The 13,650-nt window shown below is 43.9% G+C and overlaps 2 protein-coding genes across 3 annotated transcripts in view; both read left to right on the plus strand.

Moving 5' to 3' along the window:
• Positions 1-701: 701 nt before the first annotated feature.
• kpna2 (karyopherin alpha 2 (RAG cohort 1, importin alpha 1)) lies at positions 702-3,867 on the plus strand. Of its 2 annotated transcripts, XM_070923118.1 has the most exons (11): positions 702-812; positions 912-1,052; positions 1,242-1,250; positions 1,497-1,573; positions 1,683-1,951; positions 2,046-2,140; positions 2,308-2,571; positions 2,709-2,942; positions 3,076-3,258; positions 3,379-3,528; positions 3,632-3,867. In XM_070923118.1, the coding sequence occupies exons 1-11, from the start codon at positions 756-758 to the stop codon at positions 3,719-3,721; spliced, it is 1,569 nt and encodes a 522-aa protein (XP_070779219.1). In that variant the 5' UTR covers positions 702-755; the 3' UTR covers positions 3,722-3,867. The 2 variants fall into 2 exon arrangements, with proteins under 2 accessions (XP_070779219.1, XP_070779218.1); XM_070923117.1 differs by lacking the exon at positions 1,242-1,250 and having other exon boundaries at positions 1,485-1,573.
• Positions 3,868-5,495: 1,628 nt separating this feature from the next.
• The window catches only part of smurf2 (SMAD specific E3 ubiquitin protein ligase 2), a 43,411-nt gene continuing 35,256 nt past the window's right edge, over positions 5,496-13,650 (plus strand). Inside the window, exon 1 of the mRNA XM_070923116.1 lies at positions 5,496-5,620. Coding sequence (XP_070779217.1) covers positions 5,569-5,620 — 52 coding nt within the window. The 5' untranslated portion in view covers positions 5,496-5,568. The remainder of the gene's footprint in view (positions 5,621-13,650) is intronic.

Consider the following 13,650-nt stretch of genomic DNA (forward strand, 5'->3'; position numbering starts at 1 on the left):
GAAATTTGCTATAGCAACAAAATATTAACAAAGACACACATTTTGGGGTAGCAGCAGTCGAAAAACAGGTGCAATATTCCATTTCAGATTCACAAAATGGGCATAAAAGTAACATTTGAGGCGTGGATATGAGGTCTTTCGTAAATGATTTCCCTCTGACACTAGAACTGATTCGGGAACAGTTCATCCCTCCCAAACGTCCATTGAAAAAACATAAAGACGGCAGAAAACTGACCGAGAGTCCGATTCAACCCAGTATTAGTCACATGCTGAGATCTCGCGATGTTTCGACACAGTGACGACATTTCCTGTTAGCTCTGCGATTTTCTTTTAAACAAGCCAATGAACGGAGGCGGCTGGATGCTTTTGCTCGAACAGCCCAATCAGGAGGCTTTGTTGCAGGAATTTAAAGGTCTGTGCGGCGCTGTCCATGTACCACAACCTTTGCGCGAGGAACAGGTAAGCGCGTGTGAACTGCTTATGTAGTTTTATAAAAAGGAATTCAGTTTTCTTTTTGAGTTTTCCATGCTTTTCTATGTGGTGTTTACTGTATTTCCAACTTGAGCTAGCTTGCTAGCCTGGTTTTCTGTCAAACCGACGGTCTGCTTAGTTTGACATGGTTGTCATTCATCTTGCTGTAAGATCACGAGGCAGTTCAAAGTAAGTCAGTAAGTAACTTTTCTTTTTAAACTTTATTTTCAGGAACACCACAAAACTTCATTTTAGCTGTTGCTAAGCTTCCCTAACACTTGAAAATGTCCGAGAACGTCGCACGTCTGAACAAGTTCAAGAACAAAGGCAAAGACGCAAATGTGAGTTTCCTCCAACAAGTTGGTGTTTAGCATAATATCTAACGTCATATCTTTGTAGCTTATACATTTCTGACTTGGTTTCATTTTAAATAAATGCAGGAACTTCGACGCAGGCGAGTGGAGGTGAACGTGGAGCTCCGCAAGGCGAAGAAAGATGACCAGATCTTCAAAAGAAGAAATGTGTCTGCGTTTCCTGATGAGGCCACTTCTCCCCTTCAGGAAAGAACCCAGAACTGTCAGGTGAGCCTTTTTAAATCTATTTATTTAAATTAAGGGTAATGTGTGCGTGTGTTGCACGAATGAAGTGCTATTTAACGTTATTTCAGGGGGTCATGAACTCAACACCCTGTATAATCTCATACAATAGCCACGAATACAGTAAAGTATGTGGTTGAGAGGAGTTTATTCGGCTCTGGGGTGATCTTTGAGACTGTTAATGTTACGGACTTTAAATATATCTTGTCTCCACATTCATACAGTACTAAATTAGGGGACCCACAAACCCCATCCTCGAATTACCACAGTTAAACAAACTCCTTTCTGATCATTTCAACAAAAGCTAACATTCATAAAGCTCACAGGGGTATTGCATTAGTTTGCATGTAATGTATAGCCATTCATGTTGTCCACGTGTGTATACCTTTTTGACCCATTACTGATTTTGTGTGACAGGCCTTCAGACAGTGGACAGTTGAAGAGATTCTCACGGGAGTGAACAGCGGTAATGCTGAGTCCCAGCTCCAGGCCACACAGGCTGCACGGTAATAACGGTTCATTAAAGAACATTGTGCAGTAAAGCTTAATGTACAATCAATACGATTTTAATTGCTGTCATGATGACTCACTTTTATCGTGCTGTCCTGAATGCAGGAAGCTGTTGTCTCGTGACAAGCACCCTCCCATTGACCAGTTGATCAGTGCTGGTCTGATCCCCAAGTTTGTCGCCTTCCTGGGGCTGGTAGACTGTCCCCCGATCCAGTTTGAGGCTTCCTGGGCTCTGACAAACATTGCCTCCGGGACAACCGATCAGACAGCTGCTGTTGTTGAGGGCGGGGCCATTCCTGCCTTCATCAGCCTGGTCACGTCCCCCCACCAGCACATCAGCGAGCAAGCAGTCTGGGCCCTCGGAAATATTGCTGGTAAGTGACAGAATATATTGATTTTATTGTTTTAAGTATTGTCATGACTTATTTGGTTAGAAGCATGCTTATATTTGTTTTTTTTGCTTTTCAGGTGATGGATCAGCTCTTAGAGACAGGGTCATCAAGCACGGAGCTGTGGCCCCTTTGCTCAGTCTGCTGGCAGTCCCTGACCTGTCTGTATTTAATGTAAGTATTTTTTTAGTTTGTATAAAAGTTCTTAAAGTCAATTTAATCATGTAAAACACATTTCAGTTGTTCTCCTTATTGTCCACTAGGGGGTACCCTAACTCAACCAAATGCAGCTCCATGTCAAACTAATTCCTGCCCTTCTCTTATACTTGATGTTTTTGCAGACTGGCTACCTGAGAAATGTTACATGGACGCTGTCGAACCTCTGCCGCAACAAGAACCCCTCCCCTCCTATGGCTGCAATCCAACAGATCTTGCCCGCTCTCATTCGTCTGCTACACTGTGATGACCTGGAGGTTTTGGCTGACGCGTGTTGGGCTGTGTCGTACCTGACGGATGGCTCTAACGACCGCATTGAGGTGGTGGTCCACACTGGCTTAATTCCTCGCCTGGTGAAGCTGCTTGGCTTTCAGGAGCTACCTGTCATTGTACGTATAAAGTCTGACGTGTGGCTCTGGTAGCCTCTGTGCATAACTCGTGTGGTCTGGTACATTGTGTCTTCACCCTTAGGCCACTTCATAGGTTCTCGCAGGTTGTAGATTGACCCCTCTCGCCCTTCCTTCAGACCCCCGCGCTGCGTGCCATCGGCAACATCGTGACCGGTACAGATGAGCAGACTCAGGTGGTGCTGGATGCCGGTGCCCTGAACATGTTCCCCCAGCTGCTGCGCCACAAAAGACCCAACATTCAGAAGGAGGCGGCCTGGACTCTGTCCAACATCACAGCAGGGAAGGATGCTCAAATCCAGGAGGTCATCAACGCAGGCCTCGTTCCATACATGGTTGAAGTCCTTGTGCGGGTGTGTTTTGTTTGTTTTTTAACGTTTCACTGGCTTTAGAATATAATTTCAGCTTCACCAGTGCACTGTCTAAAACGGATGCCTACATTAGACAATTTTCAGGATATGTAGCTTATCCTTCCTTTCTCTGCAGGGTGACTACAAAACTCAGAAAGAGGCTGTTTGGGCTATTACCAACTTCACCAGTGGGGGCACTATTCAGCAGGTGGTTTACCTTGTTCAAGCCAATGTGCTTGAGCCTCTTCTCAATCTACTCTCCTCTAAGGACAGCAAAACTATCATCGTCATCTTGGATGCCATTACCAATATCTTCATGGTGAGTGCACTCATGGAAAAATACATGCGCGTTATCGGTTTTGCCGAATCTGATGAGTCAAATTATCAATGGGCGATTGCAGACTGGCTGTGTCATAATGCTGCTGTCTTTTCTTACCAGGCTGGGGAAAAAATTGGGGAGGCAGACAAGCTGAGTCTGATGGTTGAAGAATGCGGTGGACTGGACAAGATTGAGGCCCTGCAGGCTCATGAGAATGAGATGGTCTACAAAGCAGCCCTCAACCTGATTGAGAAGTACTTCTCTGAAGAGGTAAGTGTCTTTTTCTTTTTTAGGATGTTTTGAACTGATTTTTAAATGAACTTTTTATGCACACAAGTGGTCTTACTGTTTTATATTCTCTGATCTTTTAAAGGAGGAGGAGGTGCAGGGTGTGGCCCCAGAAGCAACCAATGACGGCTATGCGTTCCAAATCAGTGAAAACCAGAGCACTTTCAATTTCTAGAAAACTTTCTAATACCTCTACTCTCAACTGTACTGTACCCTCATTGCTACTGTTTGTCCTTTGTTCATGTAATTGTCGTGTTCTTTTTGTATGTATTGTACATACTGTTTTAACATAACTGATAAAACATGATTGTAAATAAAGTTGTCAGATCATGTGTGGGGTTTTAGTTTTTCACCATCAAGTGTATTTACTTGAGTACAGTAGCAAATGCTACTATTGTTGATGCAAATAATATATTTAGTTACAATTAAAAGTAAGTTCCCTCACAAGAAGGGAGGTTTCAATAGTTTTTGTGTTGTGATTAACAAATACTGTGACCCTTTGTTTCCTGTGTCTTTTTTTTGTTTTTGCTTAAAACACACTTCTGTTATTTGAAAAGCTAAAGCTGACTAACTGAAGCAACCTTGCAGTCTCTGACCTGTGCATGTGCACAAAATCAGAACACTGATGGAAATTAAAGTGTATAGTCTAGGTAGCCAAATGGTTTGCTGCACACATACCAGACTTGTAATGAATGACTCCAGTACTGGCCCCAGTGTACTGGTCCAATTCTGGTCGCTGACAATCAATGTGGTTTCCATCTTTAACTGTGAAAAAGAAAGCAAATTGGTCTATTTCCCAAAATGTCAAACTATTCCTGTAACCTGGCTCAACTTTGACCTAATGCTGCTGTTTATATCACCATTGTCAAGACAGGAGATCCTGTCTCATAATATTATAAACTGCTGTGCAGTGTGTTGATGTCTGATATGCCTTCAAACTCATGGGTGTATTTCTCAAACTTGACTTCCTGCATTGCTTCTTGCTTTATTTTTTATTTTCAATCTCAACTCACACCATTCTGAATGATTGCTGAGTTCTCCAGTCTGTTTATCAGTTTGTGCTCGCTCCAATTTTGGTCTAGGCAAAGATATTTACATGAAAATAGTATTTTCTTCACAGGAGACATTTTGGCATGACAGTAAAAAGAAAAGGCACAGGTAAAAAGAAAAAAATAATAGCGGCTGATTTCCATGTAGCTGCTTCAGTTAGATAATGACAATAAATGACTACTTATAACAGGAAATCGGAGGAAATAAAATGTTTGAACTCTGTGCCTATTGTAGTATCTGAATGTTACTTTAATTCATTTATAACAAAACTATAAGAGCACACTACTTACATACTACTGACAGATGACATAAATGAAATAATTGTGGTGGTGGAAGGGGGCCCGGAGGACATCAAAGATTGTGGCTACGCCCCTGTTAAAAAGCAATAAATTGTCATAAACACAAGAAGCTGTGTTTGTTTATGCCATCAAAGTAAAAACTCATGGACACACTGGGACCTGTGTGTGAATTACAGTGAGGTGCCACATGTTGGAGAAATGTTACACTCCCCCAAAGTGTGCTGTCGTCACCGGTCAGCTCCTACCAGCAGCCTCCTGAAGTGGGATCCACACCGGAGGGCTCAACAGTTCAACTCTCGGCGAGCGGAGAGGAGGACTCAGTCCGAGGCAGAGTGGCTCCTTCCGAAGATGTGAAGATAAACACCGCGTTACAGCGTCGCGCCACCCCGTAGTTGCTCGTTTACACGTTTCACCTGGGAGAAGTCATTTCTAGTAAATGCAGCGGTTTTCTTTTTTCTTATCTTTCTTTCTTTCTTTTTTTTTTTTTTTTTTTTTTAATTTCTCCACATTTGTGAGCGAGCGCTATGGCAGTTCAGTTCACATCCGGGCCACAATGCCTTGACTCCATTATTGTCTAAAACTGGCGGAGAGGTTGATAAACCTTGTTATTTTTTTTTACAGTTAACGACACATTTTTTTTATTACGTGCATTAAAGTCTGGAACCGGGAGGAGATGTCTAACCAAGGAGTTCGGCGGAATGGCCCCGTGAAGCTGCGACTAACAGGTAGCTAGCAATGCTTTTAAATCCCCAAGTATATTCCCCCCACACACTAGCTAGGAAGGCTCGGTGTATTTGCTGGATGGGAACAGTTCCCATGGGCCATGGAGTTGGCTTACCGCCGGTTCTTTCTCCCGTGGTTTCCTACAGCTACAATGCATTTTAAATATTATTTTTTTGTGTGTTGGCTAATATTGGAAAGCTGACCGGGTGGACCCGTAGATAACGCTGAATATGGATATTATTGTTCTTGGAAATAGTCTCAACCTTGTGATTGTCGCCAGTAACCACCACCACCAGCCATAACACGGGTCCCGGAGTATCCTGGCTATATATTGTGTTGCTCTGCCATTGAGGTGGTTGTCGCTTGTTGAATCCAAAATCTGGGACATCTCACACGTCCATTTAACCTATAGATATAGATATTTGCAATGTAAGAGTGCCACATAACTATCACGCTGTTCTGCTGACAGACAGGCTCACATAAAGTTGGCTAGCTGACGTTAGCCTAGCATAGACAGCCTGCCAGCTAGCAATAATCAAGCCTTTATGCCAGAACAACCCTCGGCTGAGTTGACAGGCAGCTCCACAGGTCACAAGAGTCTTCAACTGCCATTGAACAGGGAGCAGTGTCCCATAACTGTCTAGTGACAGCTGCCTCCTCTGATTGGCATTGTTGTTAAAACAGGTCACCATTAAGTTGCATTATAACTGAATCCTTTTTATAAAGCACTTCTGCTCTGAGTTCAGCCTCAACCACTGAGCAGCTTTTACCCACTTTTACAGCATGATCCTCACTGGAAGTCGGGTCTTTTTTAGACACAGTAATGAAGTAATGACTGTGAAATAACATGCCCCTGGTCTGTTTGGACATCTCCCTCGGCTGTTTGCTTTGTGCCTTTTCAACACAAACAGCAAAAAGGGTTACATGAGAGCACACTGTTTTGACTGGAAGGAGTGGCTGACAGCTGCCCCCTTTTTTTTGATGCATGTCCATGATTTTCTATCAGGAAAGGGCCAAATTAAATATTTTAACTGGTGCTGTTTCTGATAGGAATAAGTGGAAACAACAGGGCGGGATCTTTTTAAATGAGATGGATTTAATGAGCTGGAGTTGCAAGATGGCCAAGGACATCAAGCTTCGTGCAACATTTTTATAGTCGTCAGAAGTCAGTCAGGGTTCAAAAATGTGGAGTGGAAATATTTCTCGTTTCGTTTTTCAATAAGATATTTTAATTGTGACAGTTTGAGTTGTGTTTGTCATGAAATAACTTTTATGTAGGCATGTAGATATTGTGGATGAACAAGTTATCAGTCTTTTTGTCACACAGTAGCACAGCATCAGATTGCGAGTTTATGGCGCTGCCAGGACTTTTTCCTTATCACTCAGTGATGTCCCTCAGAGACATGTCACCATAAAAAATGTTTATACACAACTTTCATGTTGAAATCTCGAGTCCGTCAGTTTGTCACTGCAGTCTGAGGTGGACCACAGTGGTCTCCTGGTGGAATGCTAAGAATGTGAGTCCACTGTGGGGGAAAAACTGAGAGCAGAACCTCACAGACCACCTCTCCTCTTGATGCTGAGTGACACTGTACACCCCTCCAGACTAAATATCATCCCTCTCTTTTATTACATTATGTAATATTGTGCCGTGTCACCCACATGGTCAGCCCTGTCCCACAGCTGAGCTCAGTGCTTTCCCTTTCCCTGTAAAGCAGGGCTCAGAGCCCGAGAGGAAGCTCTATAGGAAGGCAGCCCAAGAGCTCACATTTAGCAGAGAGGCTACACACTGTCATTATGTGCTTCTTTGTTTAGCACTGCACAGCTGTGTATACTAGGCTGATTAGATTGCTGCATAGGGAGTAATGGGCCCGGAGACCATCATTGCGACATTGTAGCTGCATGTTGTCATCTGTAGTCGGGTTGATTTTTGACACATAGCTGCCGATTAATTTGTTTCCAGGCAGGTTGTGAATGATGAGTTGCTACATTCAAACAGGCCTGTAGCTGTTTGTGCTGTAGGCGTCTCTCCTTGCTGACAACCCCCTGTCCATTTGAACCAGATGTTGCAGATGTTTGCCAGCTATTAAACTGGAAAAATATGGCAAGCAAGCTGCTAAAACTAACACTTGGGGTGAGAATTGCCCCTTGACTACACGGGACAGGTTTCCATTATACTCTACAGCTGATCACTGCTAAATTATGTGACACACAAACACAGCTAATGGCATAACACGTGTGATTCACCGAGTCATAAATTACATCATTAAGGCACGGCTCATTGCTTTGTCTGATCATTCTTAAATTCTGTCATGCAGACATGGCTCGTGGTATAATTTGCACCGCTTTCCATGCAACCATAAATTTGATGACACGCGGCCGAGTGCTAAGCCTCAGAGTTCCCTCTGATGCGATTGAGACTTTGCAGGAAAGAGAACCCATCCCTCCAATCCGCCACGAACTGTGAGTCACAAGTTGTCGATCACATAGAAGTGAAATCATACTTATAAAAATCAGCAAGAGTTGACGATATTCTGTCTTTGCTCTTTTAAATACATTTTCTGTCCAGAAAGATGTGCAGCAGGATAATAAATGAACTGACGTTGGTTTGATTTTCTGGTCTGATTCAAATTCTTGACGTTTATGGACGTTTTTTTAGTCTTAGCAGGGAGTTTACATGTGACTTGTTAAGCATATGGTTTGCTCATCTGAATTCTTTGGCGCGGTGCAGACCAGCGAAGAGAGCTATCTCAGTGGGATTCCCTAGAATTCTCCATTCGCATTCCCACCTCTTCCTCTCTGAGTCACTCCTGTTCTTTCCGACTGTAAGCTTCTTCCCCCTCAGACTGAGTCCAAAGCACATTTCACTCCCACCCTCACTAGCTGAGCTTCCTCCGCGCTCTCTGATTCCCTTTCTGTCTGATGTCTGTGGGTAGTTGGGTGTCTTTTTTTCCCCATTTAATCAGCTGCTTTGCAAATTAACAGTATTTGATGGTTCTGCAGCCAGTTCTCCAGATAGAAGGACCAGCACTTTTATTCTTGGTTAAATGGTTGCACTTTTTCCCTGCTCCTCTCCCTTGTAAGATGACTGACAGCTGAATGGACACAGATGCTGCTTGAGAATAAAACAGACTTATATTAAAGATGCAACAAAGGCCCTGGGGTTTCACACTGGCCCGCTGTGTGGCTTTGAGTGAAAGGCTTAGGTCTCCTTTTTTAGTGCGAGTCCTCGCTCTTTCAATGCAGCTTGGTCCAACTGTAGTCTACAGACAGGGGTCTTTGGATGTTGGATAATTGAAGAAGAAACCCCCACAGCTGGGCACAGATGGGGCTGTGGAGGCACAGGACCTGATGATCAAGACCGTTTTAATGCGGTCTGAACTGGCGCTTGGTACATTCATGTGGTCTCAGTCAGAGCCATTTTTACAGAGTGGCTGTATGGAAGTGATTTGGGTTCATCTGGGTGTTCAGACAGGATACGTTGTAAATACACAGTGATTAGCTGCATGTGGTGAACTGTTGACTCTACTGGCCCGTCATGGATGTGCATTTTGAACAAGCATTTCCACATTTTGCTTTAACAAGATGCGAAAGAAAACAAATATAATAGCGGCCAAAGACCAGAAAAAAGAAAATAGGGGTGGGGGAATCAAAAGGGGAAAGTAACGAGCAATTATTGCACATCATTTGTAAACATTTTCCTTCCCCCTGCTGAGAGCCTCCCATAATTTTAAATTGTTCCATCAATTAATTGACTGGCTGGGGTTGGCTTTCCTGTTGGTTCAGCTGCTCTTCAATGAGGACAAAGCCTTCTGCGGTTGCTCTACCCTCAACCGCCGCCAGCAACGGCCCGGAGGAGACCAGATGTAGCAGGGGGAGAGAGAGTGGGCAGCTTCTTAGAGAGGAAGTGCTCCCCAGACCCGAACACTTGTCCAAACGTCACCCCTGACAGGTGGGGAGCAGAACTGCCCAGAAACCCCCTTTTGAGGTTCTCCTGTAATAATAAAGGGAAGAATTGCTGTTACTCAGCAGGACATTAGGCCCCTCGTCTCTGTCCTGTCACTGTATTATAACAGCGTGCCATGGCTTTGATTAGTGGGCGGCATGTGTGGTTTGGAGAGATTGGCTCTTCCTGCAGAGTAGAGCATCAACACTTCAGAACGGCTGCTTTGAAACATTAACAACAGATAATATTTTCCTGTATCCACACATCCTGTTTCATTTGGAGCCTGAAAGAACAGAGAAAATTACCTACCATGTTCTCTTTTTATACTTGACTGTCCTGCAGCAGTGATTCCCAACCATGGCTACTTGTGCCCCAGGGGGTAGAAATTACAATTTGACTTTAAAAATACAGTACATCCGCATATCGAGTTAGCTTTAACATTACTTGTTGCGGTTGAGAGTGCCTGAAAACAAGTCTTAACAGTTGTAATGAATAATAGTTCAAATGGAAATATATACTTTTATATATAAATAAAAAACTTTCAGTTTTAAATCAGTTCAAATGAACATGACTGGTGGATTTGATGAAGGAGTCCATCTGACTCTGTGGGCACATTTAGGGGGAAAAAAAAGGTAGGAAACCATTGCAGCACAGCCTCTGTTAATTGATGACTGTAGCTGTATATAGTTCTATATTATTTATGTTATCACCACTCTTATTACACAGTGTTCAAGGAGAGAGTCATTACAAATACATGGGATGTGCCTTAGCACATACTGCATTTATCCACTGGGAGGGAATCCATTTGGGAACTGATGCTTACAGTTCGCTGCAGACACCAGAACATCTGCAGCACTGCTCTCAAGCCTGCGTGTGATCCTACACATATCAGCTGTACTGAGTGAGCCGCAGTTCGTCCTCACAGACACGCACATGTACTTCTGCCTTTCCACCCTCCTGCTAGAGAAAGAAGATTGTCCCTGCTCTTAAAGTGCACCTGAACGTGTCCTCTTTTATTTCCATTTTTGTGATTTATGTAGTCGGTATGCTGGAAGCCATGGTTAATTAGTTCATAAAGAATTTAAATTAGTATGGTGTATTCAGCCAGGATGAGTCATATGACTTTACATCTCAGTTCAGGATCTGTATACTGCGCCACATTGCAAGCTTGCACTAGTCGCATGCCTCCTGCAGTGCTGTCAAGAGGGAAAGAGTGCAGAGTGTCTCTTTGGCCTCAGAGAAGTGCTAATCCCTCTGGGTGGTTTGGGAAAGACCTTCTTCAAAGGCCTGCTCTGTTAACCTGGCTGTGGTGGTTAATGGGTCAGAACTGGATTAGCGGTGAGTGTGAGGGAGGGGAGCTCCAGTGAGAACTCGACTGATTCTTGTCCGCAGGCTCTTTTCCTATCATTCCTGCCTGGCTGTTCTCCACGCTGTCCCTCCCACCACCCTAGCCCCTCTATTTCTTGCCTATTTCCTAAGCTAGTGCCCCCTTTGAAGTTAGAAACTCCACTCGGGGGTATTTTTTTTATCAGAAGCGGCTGCATGCATATCCAATGTCAGTCTAGGACCCCGTTTGACTTTAGATGCCCTTAGTTTTCCGCAGACAGTCTGTACTGAAGAGGAATACATTTTTCAGTAGCTGAGCTTTATGTCATTGTCTGTCACTGCTGCTGGAAAATGTGACTTGTGAGGATCATTAACGTATCACATTGACTATTCAGTCATTTCAAGCTCTGTAGAGTTGCATAATATGAAGAAAACATGCACTGTGTGATAAATGAGTTACAAACAGACTTCAACGTGTTCCCCTTTAGATCTGTTTACAGAAGACTACTGCATATGTGAAAAAGTTATGCAACGCCTTTTGTGGCTCCAGAGGGAGCTGCGTAAAGTCTGATAAATTGCCTAAAATGATGTCACTTGAGACTGAAGACTACAAGTTCGAAAATCAAAAAACTGGAGGTGGGAAGTTAAAAAGAAGCGGCCTTACCAGACCTCTGTAGCCCGCTCGTCTCAGCTTGAGGCTAGCGGCTCGAGGCTACATTCGCCGCTACTAGCAAACCACACTTGAGTCTGAGAACAGTTGGCAGTTGAGTTGCATTGTGGGTAATGTGGGCACCGGGTTTTGACAAGGAAGAAGAATGTGTGGAATAAAAAAGACGATATCTGGTTCTGCTGCATCGATTTTGAAGCTTTCTTCTGACTATCTATCGTGAGTCTGCAATGTTATATCTGTGGCTTACCCTTTTAAGTGCAGCTCTGACAAAGCATGGCAAAAGGGAGAGCAGGAACTACAAGCTTTATGATTCTAGACTCGGTCAAAAAGGAAAAGTGGAGAAAGGCCTCGCTTTGCTTTGTTGCTTTTGCTCCTCAACCACAAGACCTTTTAGTTCCTGAAAGGAATGCAACAAGGACTGGAGCAGCCCTTTGCAATGTGTTTATTGTGAAAACTCACGCTGCAATGGTGATAAATGCAATACATCTGCTGCCGCAGTAAAGCCTCACTATCTCACATTCATCAACTGTCTTGCAACATCTCTGGCTTTTGTGTTGGTCAGAGAGAAAAGTGTGCCAGTCCACCATCACACCCATTCCTAATTCACAATGGCGTGCCGGTAAAATGGAGCCCTTTTCTTTTATCATTGCACTGGTCGATGTTACGCTCCTCTTGTGGTTGTGGGCCTCTCCTGTCACATTCCACTTTTGATCTCTTGATTGAACCTCTGGCATTAAGCTTGTTTCCTCCTTCATTTGTTTGTAGGGATGTCTGTGATTATTATCATCTCTCAGCAAGCGTGCCCAGGTGAGATCACTCAGCAAGTTTGCACAAAGTCTCATTAGCCCTCATAAATATCCACAAATGCCATGGTTGTTTCATTTCCCCTAGAAACAGAGGTGGAGGCAGGGTGGCCTGAGTGTTGCTGCCCAGCTGTCTGATGGAGGAGGGTAACCTGAGAATAATTCTCAGACGTGCTGGCTCTGCTTTAAACCTGGATGGACACGGGCTGATACGATTAACTCTGTAACTCTGACTAACCTCAAGCAGATGGGGGTCTCTCAAGTCTCCAGTGTTACCAGGTGGGGGTGGAGGGTGAAGGGGGCTGGTTTGGCGCAAAAGCCGCACTGACGCCAACAGCTGACTGGAGGAGTCTGTCTGTGCCTCGGCCTGACGTTTGAGCTCCTTCAGTCCTCTGAGGAGACAGGACCAGAAGAGAGATGTTTATATTCACACCGGATCACATTTCAAACGGCACCTCTGCCAAAGTTGAACAAATACACCACAGGATTCCTGTGTAGTAAAAAAAAGTCTGTCTGCATGCGCACAGAGAAGCAAATGCGATATTTCAACACTGGGGTCTTTGCTCCCTGACGCGCTTAGCCTAGAAGAATCCTAAATATGCACGGAGGCACATAGGTAGTCCCTATCTATTGTCTGTTCTTGATGGCCCTTGAGATAGACTCTGATGTGTAACTGTCTGCTTGATAAGAGTTGCCTTTTGATTTGCATGAAATTCATTATGAAACTAATGTTCAAATCCAAAACTAGGAGTGCCAAATGCCGGATGATTCAGCTCTCAGGCAGAAACTGTAGTCAGTCATGTTGGTAATGCTCAGAGATTCAAGTGAATTCAAGTGAATTGTTGTACACCAGCTCGGATGTCACTTGGTTTCCCATGACTGAATGAAATGATTGTTTGGGTTTTGAATGAATTAAAAAACTAAGCTCAGGCTTGTGATGGTCACATGTTCTCCACACATCAACACATTCAGTCTGAAACTCATAGCTCGTGTTTAATGTCCATATGTTTACTTTTGAAAGGCTTTACATGTTAATACGGCATTTGTCGAATTCCCCAGGTTTAACTGCATTGTTAAAAATAACTTCAGTGGCTTCATTTGACAACCCCAAACTCCGAGAGATGATCTCATCCAAGCTGAGCTAAATTTGGGTCAGACACGATGACACATGTCCTGCAGACACGCGTCATCTAATTTAAACATGACTTGCAGCACTTAGTAAAAGCTGTTTATGGGGTGCACCTGCACTCAGCGGCATTTGGTCATGGCTTTTGATCAAGAGACCAC

Source organism: Enoplosus armatus, chromosome 17, assembly GCF_043641665.1.
Source record: "Enoplosus armatus isolate fEnoArm2 chromosome 17, fEnoArm2.hap1, whole genome shotgun sequence".
Taxonomy (NCBI): Eukaryota; Metazoa; Chordata; class Actinopteri; order Centrarchiformes; family Enoplosidae; genus Enoplosus; species Enoplosus armatus.